We start from the raw sequence: 15,724 nt of genomic DNA, 5'->3' as shown, positions 1-15,724 counted from the left end.
ACTCTATAAAGTATCATAAAGCAAATATTCCTGTGGCCACCGCCTCGGAAGCCCCTTTCGTGCCCCTTCCTAATGACCTCTTTCTCTGTCTTCCCCAAATTAAATGCAGTTGGTTCTCGTGGGTCCCAGCAGAAAACTCGGGTGTTCTCCGGTCCCCGTCCTCACAGGTGCCCGAACCCCATGTTTCCTTCCAGCCCTGGGAGTGGCAGAAGCGCCACGCAGCCGTGGCCTCTCCCCCACTGCACTCAGAATCAGTAACTCTTTGAGACGCTGGTTTTAGAAATAACCGGATGGTCGGGATGGCCATCACCTCCCCTGGGGCTGACTTTGGCTCCGATGGGCAGGTGGGCTGGTGGCCTGGCGAGCTCGGCCCCGAGGCCCCATCGCGTCCCCGGGGGCGTCCTGCTCACCTCCCTGGGCTTCCCCGCTCCAGACCTCGGTCTTTGGTCCTCGTGGCCTCTGTGGTTCTCCAGTGCCTTTCAACAGGCATTTTGTTTTGTTTTAGTATTTTCCTAGCTTTTCCCACTATTCTATGGAAAGTCTTGTTCTGAAGCAACTTACTCATCCGTTCCTGGAAGTGGACTCGGCACCTGGGTTTTCTGGGGCCTGCCTGGCCTGAGCTTTGTAAAGGTGCGTCCTGCGTCCTTATCGGTCTCAGAAATTTGTCAGCCGTCGTTTCTTCAAAGCTTGCCTGTTTCCAGTGCACTTTTCTCCCTCTCTTTCTGGGACCCTCTTACACTTTATATCGTTTTGGTTTTTCTTCTTTTTTTTTTCTCTGTTTTCCATCTTCCGGTCTTTTCATGCTGAGTTCTGAATAATTTATTTTGATACATGTTCAAATTCACTATCTCTTTAGAGAATCTGTTTTGCTGTTAAATTTGTCTGTGTTATGCTTAATTGGGATTTGTTTTTTAGTTCTAATAGTTCTATTCTTGGCCGGGTGCAGTGGCTCACACCTATAATCCCAGCACTTTGGGAGGCTGAGGCGGGCGGATCACCTGAGGTCAGGAGTTTGAGACCAGCCTGGCCAACATGGCGAAACCCCGTCTCTACTAAAAATGTGAAAATTAGCCAGGCATGGTGGTGGGCACCTGTAATTCCAGCTACTCGGGAGGTTGAGGCGGGAGAATCGCTTGAACTCAGGAGAAGGAGGTTGCGGTGAGCCAAGATTGCGCCATCGCACTCCAGCCTGGACAACAAGAGCAAAACTCTGACTCAAAAAAGAAAAAAGTTCTATTGTTCAAGTTTGTCTTTTAGTTTTTGTGTGTGGTAAAATGTATATAACATAAAATTTACCATTTTAGCCATTTTTAAGTGCATAGTTCCGTGGCGTTAAGTACAGTCACATTGCTGTGCAGCCTCTGCCGCCTCCGTCTTCCCGAACTGAAACTCTGTCCCCGTGAAACAGCCGTTCCCGCCCCAGACTCTGGCTCCCACCCGTCTACGTCCAGTCTCCATGACTTTGGCTCTGCTAAGGGACCTCCTGTGACAATATTTGTCCTTTTATGACTGGCTCATGTCTTTTTTAGTTTTTTAAACACAACTTGCATAGATTTTAAAAATATTTTGTGTGTGATAATTTGAATATATCAAGTCTTTTGTTTTCTGGTATTTTCTCTGTTTTTACGTAGAAGCCTGGCTGTCTTTGCGCACTGGCCATTTTATTTGAACCGTTCTCTGTGGAGTAATTTGATGCCCCAGGGTTCTCCTGCATCGCAGACTCTGTCCTGCCTCCATTGTGGCCACGTAGGCGCATTCCCGCGGGTGGTCAGGATCAATCCCCGGGCCAGCACAGACAATCCCTTTCTGGGCGTGGACTCAGAGGCATGAGGAGCCCAAAGGGGCTGGGTGGGGTCTTCACCTCCATTCCAGCGGCGTCATCGTGCGTATCCTGGTGGCAGTGTTCCTCCCTGGGACTTAGACCTCTCGGCCTGTAGACCACAACGTCAGGGGACAGGAAGCAGGAGCTCCCCCTAGTACATCACTGGGGTGACAGTGAGTGCCACTCCCACGTCTGCCCCTCGATTCCTGGCCCTGTGAGCCCCGGCTGGGGAGAAACAGCCCCGCTTCCCCGGGAATCGGGACCCTGGTGCACACTGTGTGTGCATTTTTTAAATAATATGGTTTATTTGGCTTGGTTTTGAATTTAAATAAGTGGAAAATACCATGTATATTCTTGGGTCTTGCTTCTTTCACCGAACATTAGGCTTGTGAAATTTCTGTTGTGTTCAGCTGCTGAATGGCATTTGAAAATAACTTGCACAATTCATTTATCTGCTATTCTAGCTTATTGGGTTCTTTCCACATTTGAACGAGCTGCCATGAGCACGTCTGTGCATGTGAGTAGGGCTTTTCCTACCCAAGTAGTCAGACGTCAGGGTCTTAGGGAAGCACTTCTTCAGCTTTGCCTCCACATGGTGACAGGTCCTCACCTCAGCCAGTCCCCTCCACATGGTGACAGGTCCTCACCTCAGACGGTCCCCTCCACATGTTGACAGGTCCTCAACCTAGACAGTCCCCTCCACATGGTGACAGGTCCTCACCTCAGACGGTCCCCTCCACATGGTGACAGGTCCTCACCTCAGACGGTCCCCTCCACATGGTGACAGGTCCTCACCTCAGACGGTCCCCTCCACATGGTGACAGGTCCTCAACCTAGACGGTCCCCTCCACATGGTGACAGGTCCTCACCTCAGACGGTCCCCTCCACATGGTGACAGGTCCTCACCTCAGACGGTCCCCTCCACATGGTGACAGGTCCTCAACCTAGATGGTCCCCTCCACATGGTGACAGGTCCTCACCTCAGACGGTCCCCTCCACATGGTGACAGGTCCTCACCTCAGACGGTCCCCTCCACATGGTGACAGGTCCCCACCTCAGACGGTCCCCTCCACATGGTGACAGGTCCTCACCTCAGACGGTCCCCTCCACATGGTGACAGGTCCTCACCTCAGACGGTGCCCTCCACATGGTGACAGGTCCTCACCGCAGCAGTGCACGGGAGCTCTTGTTCTGCCTAATCACTTGGAATTGTCAGCAGTTTTTATTTTCCCCTTCCCGTTGCATAACTATTTGCATTTCTCTGATGGCTGATGAGGTTGTTGGTCCACTGGAAACCCCCTTGTCTGAATGGCCTGTTCAAGGCCCTTGCCTGTTTTGCTGTTGGATTGTCTATCGTTTTCTTTCTTACTAGCAGGAATTGCTTTATGTGAGTTTAACTGTGTCCTTGTGGCTGGCTATGGTGGCTCAAGCCTGTAATCCCAACTCTTTGGGAGACTGAGGCGAGAGGATCAGTGGAGGCCGGGAGTTTGAGGCTGCAGTGAGCTATGATCGTGCCGCTGCACTCCAGCCTGAACAATAAAGCGGGACCGTATTAGTCCATCCATCAATCAATGCAAACAAACAAACAGAAAGTGTGTTCTTTACTGCAGGATGACGTCATGATGCCCCAGCGGGTGAGGCTGCAACACGAGGCTGCCGTTCAGCACCCGTCGAGCGTAAGTACTGGCCTCCTTAGTGTCGTTACTACCTTCAGTGAAATTACCACTGTGGCTTTTTAAATAAAGAGTTTTCCTAGGGGTGGAAAGAATCAGGCCATGGTGAGACTGCCAAGTCATGGAGAGGGATCTGCGGCCAGCGTGTCTCTCAGCCCTGGAGGGTGTTTTCCTTTGGAGAAAAACATGCCCCTGATTTTTTCTCCTGTTATTTTCATAGGGTGCAAAGGTGGTTGTGCTGTTTGTTTTTAATCAGCGTTTTAGAAGCTGAGCACCTTCGACAGGAAAACACAGGCTGAGAGCTATACCGTGTTCTCAGCTAAACGTTTTTCTTACTTAGACGACCTTAAATTATGGTTTTTATCTTTAGAACAGCTTCTCGGTTGCCCCTCCAAAGCCAGGCTTCCTTGGGCCCCTCCTGAGCCCAGCAGTGCCCCATGGGCTCCTCCGTCCCCCACCGCAGATGGTGGGGACACATGGCCCAGGGATCCTTGGAGCTGGTGTCTCAGCCACCGCGAGGCTCCTGCTGGCTTCCGGGAAGGTGACTGTGTCCTCAGAGATCTCGCTCAAGTTTTAGAAGACATTGAATCACAACAGTGATCACTTGGGTTTAACACCGAGGGATCCATAACTGTCCAGCACCCACAGTGTCCGTCCCCTGGGCAGTTTGGTGCTGGCCCTGGACAGGCCCCTCTGCCCTCCCCTCCCCGGGGCTGTGCGTCGTGGGCACGTGCGGTTGGGCCACCACTTGGTTCAGTCACGGCCGGCTCTGGTCACATCCTGGTCGGGTCACAGGTGGGCCTGGTCACGGCAGGGTCTGGCCCACATGGCGCTGGGAGCCTGGCTCCCCACAGAGCAGGTGCTCGTGACAGTTCACCCTGTGGGGGGTCAGGGGCAGGGGGGCAAGGGCAGGACTTGTGTGCTGGGGGCGTCTGAAGGGGAGGGCCTGGGTGTTGGGGGAACCAGAGTGGGTTTGGAGGGGGGAAGGGTATTGGGGTTTGGGGGGCAGCATTGAGGGGGAGGGGGGTTGGGACAGGGCAGGGCTGGTGCGCTGGGTGTGGGCAGTGCTGGGGGTGCAGCCGGCTGCCCGGAGGTTTGCGTCTCACGTGAGGCAGGAGACAGACTGAGACACAGGCCACCTTCTCGGGTGCAGAGGGACCCACACAGTTGCCTCCTTTGGGGGTGTGTCGGGTCCTGGGGCTCAGTGGCCCCAGCGTGGCTGCAGGGCCTTCTGTGGGGGCACATTTTCTGTGAGGGCAGGAGAGAGCTCTGTGGCTTGTAGCAGATTCTTAAAAGGGTCACATGTTTGCAAAGTTTAGGAACCACAAATATGTCTGAATGTTTCTCCGTAGCAACCACAAATATGTGTGAGTATGTGACAGCATATCCGTGGCACTCAGGGCCACAGGCTGCAGAAGTCGGTTTCTGGAAGTTTACAGGCATGGATTACCTGGGAGAGATGTCCGAGAGTGTCTGCATGTCGGGCGGGATGGGGGGGTCCAGGGATCTAGGGATTAGGGGAGATTTCTACCCCAGCCACAGGTGCTGTGGGGTTTCAGTCATGTGGAAACAGAGAGTGATCACAGATGGTTTTCCCAGTCTGGTTCCTTTGTGGGGAATAGGGGAAAACCGGGGGAAAATGTCCTTTGGGAGGGACTTCCGTGGACAATTTATGTGAGGAAAGTGCAGAGTCTGGGGTTTCCAGGAGGGCCTTTCATGGAGAGGTGTGAGATCTCACACGTGGAGGCTGGAAAGGGGTGTCCCTGCCACGTTAGCTGCCCGACGGCTCCCTTTGCGTCGCTGCTCTTGCAGCTGTGTGGTCCTGTGGACTGAAAGGTGGCGCAGACCCTGTGCCAGCCCATGAGCTGGAAACCGTGGCCTCTGAGCTGGAACCTGTGGCCTGTGATCTGGAAACTGTGGCCCATGATCTGGAAACTGTGGCCCGTGATCTGGAAACCGTGGCCTCTGAGCTGGAAACCGTGGCCTGGGAGCTGGAAACCATGGCCTCTGAGCTGGAACCTGTGGCCTGTGATCTGGAAACTGTGGCCCGTGATCTGGAAACTGTGGCCCGTGATCTGGAAACTGTGGCCCGTGATCTGGAAACCGTGGCCTCTCAGCTGGAACCTGTGGCCCGTGATCTGGAAACCGTGGCCTCTGAGCTGGAAACCGTGGCCCGTGATCTGGAAACCGTGGCTGGACTGAACCGTCCGTACTTGAGGTGCCACAGCGATTTTTAAACAGCTAGAAACGATAGTTGCCAGCTGTTTAGAATCGATCCTACAAATGTCTAAGGAATTTTGTAATAAGTGTTGACATTTTAGTGGAGGAGATACTTTCAGATATGTTTTCATTTCCACACTGATGGCTTCATTAATGGAGTTGCCTTTGGCAGTTCTTCGTGGCATGTGTTCAAATGAGCTGAGATACTTAGGGATACCAGGAATTCGTGGTATGTGTTCACACGAGCTGGGATACTTAGGGATACACAGGAATGTGGGGAAAATGCACATGGTCAGTTTGTCTTAATTGTAACAAGACAACCTTGATTTCCATTTTCATCGATGATTTTAAACCTTTTTCTCGCTACTCTTCTCACTGCCTTCGCTGATGCCCTGTTGTGCACTTGGGAGAGAAGCTTCTACTCCAGGTGCCTCCTCTTCTCCCAATGGCGCGGTAAGGTGGAGCGTCCACACCGTTTCTCCACGTCGAAGCTCTTCTGGAGGAAACTTAGGGATGTCATCACAGTTTTGTTTCACTAAAACAAAGTCAGCTTTAGAAAGGCTGTTATTGCGTGGCTGGATTTTTTAGAAATCATGACCTACAAAAATCTTAATTTGCAGTTGCTGGTTAGTGGTTACGTGAATTACAGTTTGTCCTGAGAGAATGAAATAAACGCTGAGATACTTGTACTTGGTCGTTGTTTTCTTAAGATCTTTTACAAGAAACCAGCTAATTAGGAAGGACCTTTGATGGCAGCTTTCGTAAACCGTGCATTTGCATGTAAATAAATCACGGCAGAACTTTAGGAATCTGCATGTAGGGCATTGTTACGCAAGGTTAGCGAGAACAGGGAACCCGCATTGTGCCCTGTAACTTGCCCCTGCCCCTGAGGACCAGCCGACCCCCGTCCTTCCTCCTCCTTTTGCCCCGGCTGACCCTTGGATTCCTGACGCTGTGTATCCTGTGGTTTCCCGCCTCTGTGCCTGTGCTCAGGAGACCTCGGAGAGGAAAGCCTGCATTCCTGGTCACCTGTAGACCGCCCCAGACCAAACACAAAGGTTGCCCTGGCTCCACCCAGCTCCTTTCCAGAACTGATCTCTGTTCCCAGTGTTTAAGCCAGTCCTCAGGGTACAACCCGTGAGGGCAGGTGCACCATCTTAGGGTACAGCCCCACCCACCCTCGTCTACTGGGATGGAGCATGCAGGGAGGTTTAGGGAAGCGAAGTGAAGGAACAAAGACAGGAGGGTTCCTGTGAAGCAGCCTGAGCCACAGCTTGCCTGTCACAGGAATGGGTGGAGCCGCCGTGCCCTGCATCCTGGGCGCTGTTCCCCGCCCCCTGCCTATGCCAAGCCATAATCCTCCAGACGGCACGGCAGCCGACTCTCCCTGCTTCCACTTCTGCCCCCAAAAGAAGCTTCCTGTTAACTTAAATAAACAGGACTTCCAGGTGTTCTGTTTAAATGAAGTCCGTGTTGCACTCTGCAGCCTTTGTCTAAGGAAGTCCCAGAGCACAGGGCTGGGGCGTCATCCCCTCTGCACATGCAGCCTGGGAGGGCCACAGCCCCCAGCCCTGTGAGCCTGTGCCCAGGCTGGTGGGTGACTTCCCAAGCTGGAAGGGGTCAGAACATGCCAGACTGGGCCTTGGAGAGGCAGAAGCTGTTGCAGTGACTGACTCTTAGCTCTTGAAGGCTTGGAGTGCTTGTGGGCTCTCCTCTGACAGTGCTCTTCACTCCGGGGGCAGGGAGTGACAGGGTCACATTGGACGGGTGCCTCCAGGCTCTGCTGGGCTGTAGTTCGGGCTGTCGGCCCTGGGTGCTCCTCCTTCACCTTCGCCTTCGCCTTCACCATCGCTGCTCAGGAGTGGCGGCCGAAGCCCCCAGTGCTGGCGACTCTGGACCCTGGGGCGTGGCTCAGCAGCAGCAGTGCAGGGGGAGAGCCGCCTGCCTGGTGGTTGGACGAGCTCCCCATGCACCCCCAGCTGCCCACAGCGCCCCACACCAGGGGCCCCCGCAGTCCCCCTCCCACGCAGCAGCGGACAGCAAGTCATTCACTCCAAAGCAGTGGCCCCAGGGAGTTGATGTTAGTGTCAAAAATGCAACTGTTTTCTTTTCTTTCCTTCAGTATAATTTAGAAGCTGACTTCTTGAGTCCATTCCAGAAACGTGTGTTTCTGGAAAGGAACCCTTCTGAGCTCTTGCTGCGTTCGTAACACTTTGCCCCCCGCCTCAGCCCGGCCCCTCCTTCCTCCCTCGCACCCAGCACCGTGCACTGAGGGTGCCTCTCCCGGGTTCACCCAGACACACTTGACCCTCCTGTGCTGCCCATCGAAGGTCTCGCCCCTTTGCTGTCTTCAGGACTCAGCCTCCGTGGCGAATCCACAGGGAGCCTGAGCTGCAGCCCCAGCAGCCCTGACCTTCTTGCCACCGTCTTTAGAGCCAAGTGCCGTGTAAACTGTGCCAGGCCGTGCAGTGGGGGGACTCACCTCGTGGGTCTGAGTTCCTTTCTGTGTGGGGGACTCACCTCGTGAGTCTGAGTACCTTTTTTTTTTTTTTTTTTTTGAGACGGAGTCTTGCTCTGTTGCCCAGGCTGGAGTGCAGGGGTACGGTCTCGGCTCACTGCAACCTCCGCCTCCAAGGTCCATGTGATTCTCCTGCCTCAGCCTCCTGAGTAGCTGGGATTACAGGTGTGCACCACCACGCCCGGCTAATTTTTTTGTATTTTTAGTAGAGATGGGGTTTCACCATGTTGGCCAGGCTGGTCTCGAACTCCTGACCTTGTGATCCACCTGCCTCAGCCTCCCAAAGTGCTAGGATTACAGGCCTGAGCCACCGCGCCCGGCCCTGAGTTACGTCCCAGCCCTGAGTTACGTTTTATGATGGGGGACTTACCTCGAGGGTGTGAGTTTCCTTCTGTGTGATGGGTTCACCTTGCAGGTCTGAGTTTCTGTCTTTGTGGGTCAGGAGGGGCAGCTTGTCTCCATTCGCAGGCGTCCTCACCTCTGCACTGCCGGGCTGGGGTCGTCTGGAGCCTGCGCACTCGCTCGCTCAGCGGCAGGGATCCGGGCTGGGCGCCTTCTCTCCACGCAGCTGCTCGGGCTTCCCCGCAGCATGGTGGCTGCAAGAACAAGTGTCCAGGAGAGCCTGCCGGAAGCTGTGTTGCCTTTGACGATGTAGCCCCAGAGCACCGTGTCACGTGGTGTCACCCTGACCCCAGATTTGAGGGGAGGGAGCGCAGACCTCACCTCTCAGTGCTTGAAGGTCAATGGCCATGTGAGGAGGGCAGGCAGGGAGGGACTGTGGTGGGCAACTCAGGGAACACAGCCCCCCGTGTTCCCCCACACCCCCCTTCTGTCACTATCCTATCCTTTCAACGTTCTGACTCTTTTTCAGTGGAATTGCCAGATCCTGGTGGTCCCCGTATAAATTTAGAAAGAGTTCCAGGATTGCTTGTTGGGATTGACTCCAGCGACCTGCACCTTCTGCTCCGCCTGTTGGCACAGAGGCTTTCAAGTGAATTAGCTCACAACGCTTGTCGAGAGTCTTGAAAGTGGCTTCTTCTAGGAACCTGGAGGAAGTTAGCCAGCCTCTTGGGCCAGCGCACAGCCCTCTCATTCACATCTGCTCACTGGGTCCAGGCCCTGTGCTAGGCGCGGCGCCCACAGAAGCTCCTGTCCTGAGAATCTGACGTCTCGGTGCAGGATTAAACGCAGAGCGCGCCTCTTCCCTGCGCCTCCTCTTGAGAGCGCGAGGTCTCCTGCAGAGGAACTGCCGGCAGCATCGCGGCTGGGCGCTGTGGTGCACGGGAGGGAGCGGTTGGTCTCTCTGGAATCCACGCCTTCCTACTGCTGTTTAGATGCAGTTGCATGGGAGAGAGCTTGCTGCCTTCTTCCAAGGTTAAAAAATGTTGAGGCCAAAAAAGATCCTCTCACCTCCTCCGTTTGTAGACCAATGCTCGTGGCTCGTGGTTAATTAAAGCCACAGGAATTGCCAGCCTCGGGCCTCTAGTTTCACAGGATCCCCCACCCCGTCCTCACTCTTGGTGACAGACCCAGTGTGGCTCTACCTTTCCTGGGAAGTATGAAGCTGGGGGAGTCGTGGGGAGGGGTCGGGCATGCACGGAGGAAGCAGGCGTCAATCAGCCCCCGTCTGACAGGTGCCTCTCATGCCCCGGTGGGAGCCGGACTCTCAGGAGTGGGCTGGCGTGTACTCACACCACCTGTCACCCACGGCTGCCTCCCAGGACCCGGGAGTGCTGGCCTCAGGGTCTCGCTGTTTGTGTGTAGACGCTGAGCCTCTCTGTCTTCACGTTTTGGAACAGAGGACTTCTACCTCCAGCTTTTGATCAGCATTTTCCTTTGTCTCGCCTCAAAATCTTTTCTGTTCAGCAGTCAAACGTGAGACAGTATAGACAAGACCAGGAAACAGATGCAATGGTACATAGGTCGATGCTGTGCAGGATGGACAGAAACAGACACACCGAACAGTTTAGAAATGCATCTTGGTCAGATTGGGCGTGGGGAAACCTCGCTGGGCAGGGCGGCAGCTCCAGAGCTGTCCTAATTCACAACTGTTTTTAGCATATGCTTTAGGAGAGAGACATGAAAGGTTCACAGATAGAATTCAGCAGCATATGAAAAGAATTACACAGCCATGGCCAAGCGCGTTTTGTTCCAATTAGAAAATGAGCAAAACACATGAAAAGACATTTCACTAAGGAGGGTGTACAGACGGCAAAGAACCGCACGAAAAGGTGCTCCTCGCCAGCCTTCAGGGAGCCTGTGTTAAAGCACGGTGTCATCAGAACGGAATGAAAACCAAGACACCCAGTGCTGGCGAGAGGCAGAGAAGCTGGATCCTCATGCATCACTGAGGGTGAGAGATGGTGCAGCCACTCTGGAGACGGTTTGGAAGTTTCTGTAAAAACTGAACATGTAACTGTTCTGTGACCCAGCAGTTGCTCTCCTGGGCATTTATCCCAGTGGATTGAAGACGCTGCACAGAAAACCTGAACTTGAATGTTTGGGATCGTCAGTACAGGACCTGACTACTGTTATATGTGGCGACTGGAAGCCTGTCCTGGGAGCTGAGGAGCAGCACGAAAGCCGGGCACGGAAGGCCCCCTCCTGCACGTTCCCGGATCACGCTCTGGAGAGCACAGCCACGGCGTCAGGACAGCACAGCCACGGCGTCAGGACAGCACAGCGGCTGCCGTTGAGGGGCTGCCAGTGGCTGTAAGGGGCGCCTCGGGTCCTCGTGCCCTGGGACGTCTGGATCTGGACTCCATCGTGTCCCCTTCCTGGTGCAGCGTTGACCTTGGGTCCTCGTGACGTTACCACCAGAGGAAGCGGTGAAGGGCACAGAGGGTCTCTCTGCAGTTATTTCTTACAGCTGCAATGTGAATTCACAGTTTTCTCAAAGTAAGTTTAATTAGAAAAAAACAACAACAAATGCAAACAGAAGCCTCCCCCAAGCGCTTCATTAACTGCATTGGTAGAAACGAATCACTCACTACATGTAAATGCTACACTAGTTGGAGCCAGATCCAGGGGCCTCAGATGTAACTTTATCACTTCCGAGTTAGGAGACTGGCTCACTGATGCTGCTCTTTGGACCATGGTTACATTTTCACTGTTGTCTCCTTGTTGGTCTTGGGTGAGGCGGAATCAGCCGCGTCCGCTGAGACTTGTGGCCTGGGCCCTGTGCTGTGAGGATGTCCACTCGGGCGGCTCTGCTGGCCCTGGGCCCTCACTTGGGGTGGGTGCTATTTCCTGTGGACGCACCCAGGTGTCCTCTCTCCAGCCAGCTCCTCCCGCTGCAAGGTGAGCGTGAGCCCTGAAGGACCTGCCCTCCTACCTCTGGATCTCAGGAGCAGAACAGAGCCAGGGCTGAGTGCTGGGAGCCCACTCTGGGGCAGAGATCAGGACAGAGGGGGCCGGGCGGGGTGGAGGGCGGCGGGAGGGTTGAGAAAGGCTGAGGCAGGTGATGCTCTGAGGCTCTGCAGGGCCCAGGAAGGGGTCAAGGCTACTGACAGGATGTCACGTGAGGCAGGGGTGCTGGCCTGGATTCCCCGGGGAGAGGGTTGTCGGCCCTGGAGGAAGCCGGCTGGTCGCAAGACTCTTCTCCACTTAGGGACGCTGCTTTTCTGAGCTGAATGGAGCCGGTTCAGACAGGAGGCCTGCGGACAGGCAGCGGTTTCCTCACACCCACTTTGCATGTGATTCAAGAAGTGAGTTTTTAGAAATAACTCACCTTGCATACGGGCTATTCGATTTGAGTTCATTAAGGGGAAATGTCATCTGCGACATATTCTCAATCTAGCCCAGAGCAGCTCTGCGGTTCACTGCCGAGATGCGTGTCCAGGGCCGTCTGCTGTCGTGCCCATCGATGCTGTGCTGTCCCAAGCAAGAGCAGGCATCCCTCCTCCTCCTTGCCTTCGACTCCCGGCGTTTGCCTGACCCAGATTTGCGGCATTTCTGTTTCCTGTCTGGACATCATACACACAGGTGTGCACATGCACCTGCCTACCTGACTTTGTTTTGAGCTCTGCTGTTGTTTTTCACAGATCATTGGCTGCCGAGTGAGGAGAGATCCCCCTAACTCCACAGAACGATACACACGTTGGATCAACCAGCTGACGCCCGAGCAGCTCCTGACCCAGGTACCTCGCCTGACGCCTCGTCTGGGGCAGGTGCGCAGGTCGCCTCTGGGCGCCGTGTCCTGCATTATGCTGTGGCCTCCTGTGTCTGCGTCGTCATGGGCCGTGGTCCTTCTGTCGTCGCCTTCACTCACATGCTGTCAATCGCACAGAGTGGAAGATGAGGGTGGCCCGAGCGGACACACACGCTAGGCTGGTCTCAGGCTGGCAGTTCAGGCTGGTTCAAGTTCTGAGCTGGGAAACCCGACGGCACAGGTCCGCTTACACGCGGAGGGTGGGAGGGCGAGCTCGGTAATCCCACACGCAGAGGGCAGGAGGGTGAGGTCAGGAATCCCACACGCGGAGGGTGGGAGGGCGGGAGGACGAGCTCAGAAATCCCACAGCTAGTGTTTCAGAGTCTCCGTGTCCTGTGTGCCCCCAGCACGTTCCAAGAGCCAGGCTGCTGCATGCGATGTGGACAACAGGGTGTCCTCGGCAGTGGACTGTGCTGGTGTGAGACTGGACATGGGGCCGCCCGCGGTGCTGCCTCGGGTATGAGCCGTCTGAGAGAGGGGTGGTGGCCGTTGCCACATGGGTGGCTTGTCCCTGCCATCCTCTGTGGAGCCCTTGGCTGGCCCTGGGGGAGTCAGAGACCATCTTGTGGTCTTGTCCTGACAGCCCTTCCCTGTACGAGCTAGCGGCCAAGTGCGGGTGTCCTGGTTACTAGGCTGCACACTGTGAATGAGTTGATGGGCTTTTCAGTGAAGTTGTGAAAATACTTAAAACAGGAACTCAGGCAGACTGTGGCTACTTTTCTAAGTAACGTGCACCTCGTGCAAACAGGAATGCGGTTCGGCGTTGCCAAGCTGGTTCTGAACTGCAGGAATCTGGACACATGCTGAGTTTCAGCCCAGCTCCAGACCGCGGTCAGAGCGCTGTTCACGAGGGCAGGTTCCCCGGAGGCCACGGCTGAGCTGCCACGTGGGGGCAGGCTTTCTCCTGAGTGTCAGCTTTGATGCCCATGGAAGATTTTTTTTTTATTTTCATGTTGTTTAATTAAAGAAAATGAATGTTCCTTTATCAGTTACATACTGTATTCACTTAAAACAATTTTAAAATAGACCTTTATGCCAGTGTAGTGTGGGAAATTTAAAAAAAAAAAAAAAAGGCTAGGTGTAGTGGCTCACACCTATAATCCCAGCACTTTGAGAGGCTGAGGCAGGAGGATCACTTGAGCCCAGGGATTTAAGACCAGTCTGGGCAATAGAGTGAGACCCTGTCTCTACGAAAAATTATCTGAGTGTGGTGGTTCACACCTTTAGTCCCAGTAACTCGGGAGGCTGAGGTGGGAGGATCGCCTGAGCCCAGGAGGTCAAGGCCACCGTGAGCCATGATTGTGCCACTGCCCTCCAGCCTGGGTAACAGACCCTGTCTCAAAAAATGAAAAAGAAAAACTTTATTGCATTTGTCAAAGTTATGCTTCACTGTTTTATAAAGTCAAGCAATATAAAAAATTACAAAGGAAAAACAGTGTTACTGCAAACCCACCCCTTGTTCCTCTCAGATGTCTCCACGTGCAGGTCACACATGCAGCAGCTAGAGGGGCTCCCGTCCCCCACCCCGCCCGCCCCTCTGCTTTCCGTGACCATAGACTGGTTTATGTTTTCTGGAATTTTATGTAAATGGAGTCCTACACCCTGTGTTGACTTGAAGGATGCCAAAGTGTTCCGTCCTAGGACTTTCTGTTTCATAAAGTTCTGTTTTTCTCCTCCTTGTCCACTTTCTCATCTTCTTCCTTTTTTCTTTACAGTTTCTGGTTTGAATTGAGATCCAAAGAAGGTCTATACATTGCAGTTGTTGATAAATCCCTTTAAATATCCAGATTCCTCCGTCATCCTTTTCCTTGACTGTGTTGTGGATGATGTTGAATGATTTGCCATCGGTGCTTTCAGCAGTCCGGCTTCTGCTGATTGCGTCTCCCTAGTCTCATTTAACAGATTCCTCTGTCCCTGGAGTTCCTGCAAAGTAGTACTTAGAGCTAGAGGCTTTATGGGATTTACAGTGATTTGTCCATTTGTCTTGTTAATGTATAACTTTGTTGATATATAGCTTTGTTGATGTATAACTGACATATAGCAAATGGCCCCTATTTCAAATGTACAGTTTGATCAGTTTCGACATGCATCTGTACCCCAATGACCCACCACAGTCAACACAGTGAACATGTATATCCAACACCCCAAGTTTCCTCCTGTCCATCCCGGAGCCCTCCCCACACCGTGCAGCCATGACCCACTTTCTGCCTGCACAGCAGTTTTACATTTGGTGGAGGGTCAGGTAAATGCAGTCACATGCTCTGTGCTTCACTGGTCTGGCCGCCTTCGCTCAGCATAATTACCGTGGGTCCAGATGCGTGGCTCGCTCACAGCAGCAGTGGTGACCCTCGAACAGCGTGTTGGAACTGCACAGCCCACGTACACGTGGGTTTTTCTCAGCAAGTGTATTGGAGAGGTTTTTGGAGATGTATAACAATTTGAAAAAGCTTTCAGACAAACAGCATGGCCTAGGAATACTGAAAACACTAACGAAAAGATGTGTCATGAATACATAAAATATATAGTGATGATAGTGTTTTTAAATCATGTAATACCAAAAATTATACACAAATCTATTATAAAAAGTTAAAATTTATCAAAACTTACGTGCATACAAACACTTATAGACCATATATGGGGTCTTTCACAGTTTAGAGAAATTAAACAAATGTAGGGATGCAGAAATGAATCACAACTGCACAAAACTCCCTGCGGTGTGTACTGCATGACTGATATTTTACAAACCCCTCCCACAGGCACAGCCACGAGCTCAGGTGCTGTGAGTGCTTAAAACGCTGGGCGAGGCTGATCATCTGGGCAAGCACAGCTCGTCCCTCCAGTAAATCACAAATCACAGTGAAAAGTAATCTCTCGGCCAGGCGCGGTGGCTCACACCTGGAATCCCAGCACTTTGGGAGGCCAAGGCAGGTGGATCACGAGGTCAGGAGTTCGAGACCAGCCTGGCCAAGATGGTGAAACCCCATCTCTACTAAAAATACAAAAATTAGCCAGGCACAGTGACAGGTGCCTGTAATCCCAGCTATGTGGGAGGCTGAGGCAGGAGAATCACTTGAACCCAGGAGAAAGAGGTACCAGTGAGCCGAGATCACGCCACTGCACTCTAGCCTGGGCGACAGAGTGCGACTCCGTCTCAAACAAAACAAAACAAAAACCAACAAAAAAAAAACCAGTGACCTCTCACAGTTCTCACACAGTTTTAATCATGTTTAAGGCAATCCTATAAACCTTGGCTGACACCCTAGGACCCATACACAGTGCCA

At 53.3% G+C, this 15,724-nt stretch overlaps 1 protein-coding gene across 7 annotated transcripts in view; it reads left to right on the top strand.

Moving 5' to 3' along the window:
• The window catches only part of B3GNTL1 (UDP-GlcNAc:betaGal beta-1,3-N-acetylglucosaminyltransferase like 1), a 117,678-nt gene that overhangs the window by 15,896 nt on the left and 86,058 nt on the right, over nt 1-15,724 (top strand). For all 7 annotated transcript variants that reach the window (XR_004033405.1, XM_030828271.1, XM_030828272.1 and 4 more), the window contains 2 exons: nt 3,433-3,498; nt 12,277-12,372. Coding sequence is in view for 6 of the 7 variants with exons in the window: in XM_030828271.1 (XP_030684131.1) it covers nt 3,442-3,498; nt 12,277-12,372 (153 nt within the window). In the remaining variant the exon portion in view is untranslated. The remainder of the gene's footprint in view (nt 1-3,432; nt 3,499-12,276; nt 12,373-15,724) is intronic.

Source organism: Nomascus leucogenys, chromosome 14 (genome assembly GCF_006542625.1).
Source record: "Nomascus leucogenys isolate Asia chromosome 14, Asia_NLE_v1, whole genome shotgun sequence".
Classification (NCBI taxonomy): domain Eukaryota; kingdom Metazoa; phylum Chordata; class Mammalia; order Primates; family Hylobatidae; genus Nomascus; species Nomascus leucogenys.
This window is presented reverse-complemented; position numbering and strand designations above follow the sequence as displayed.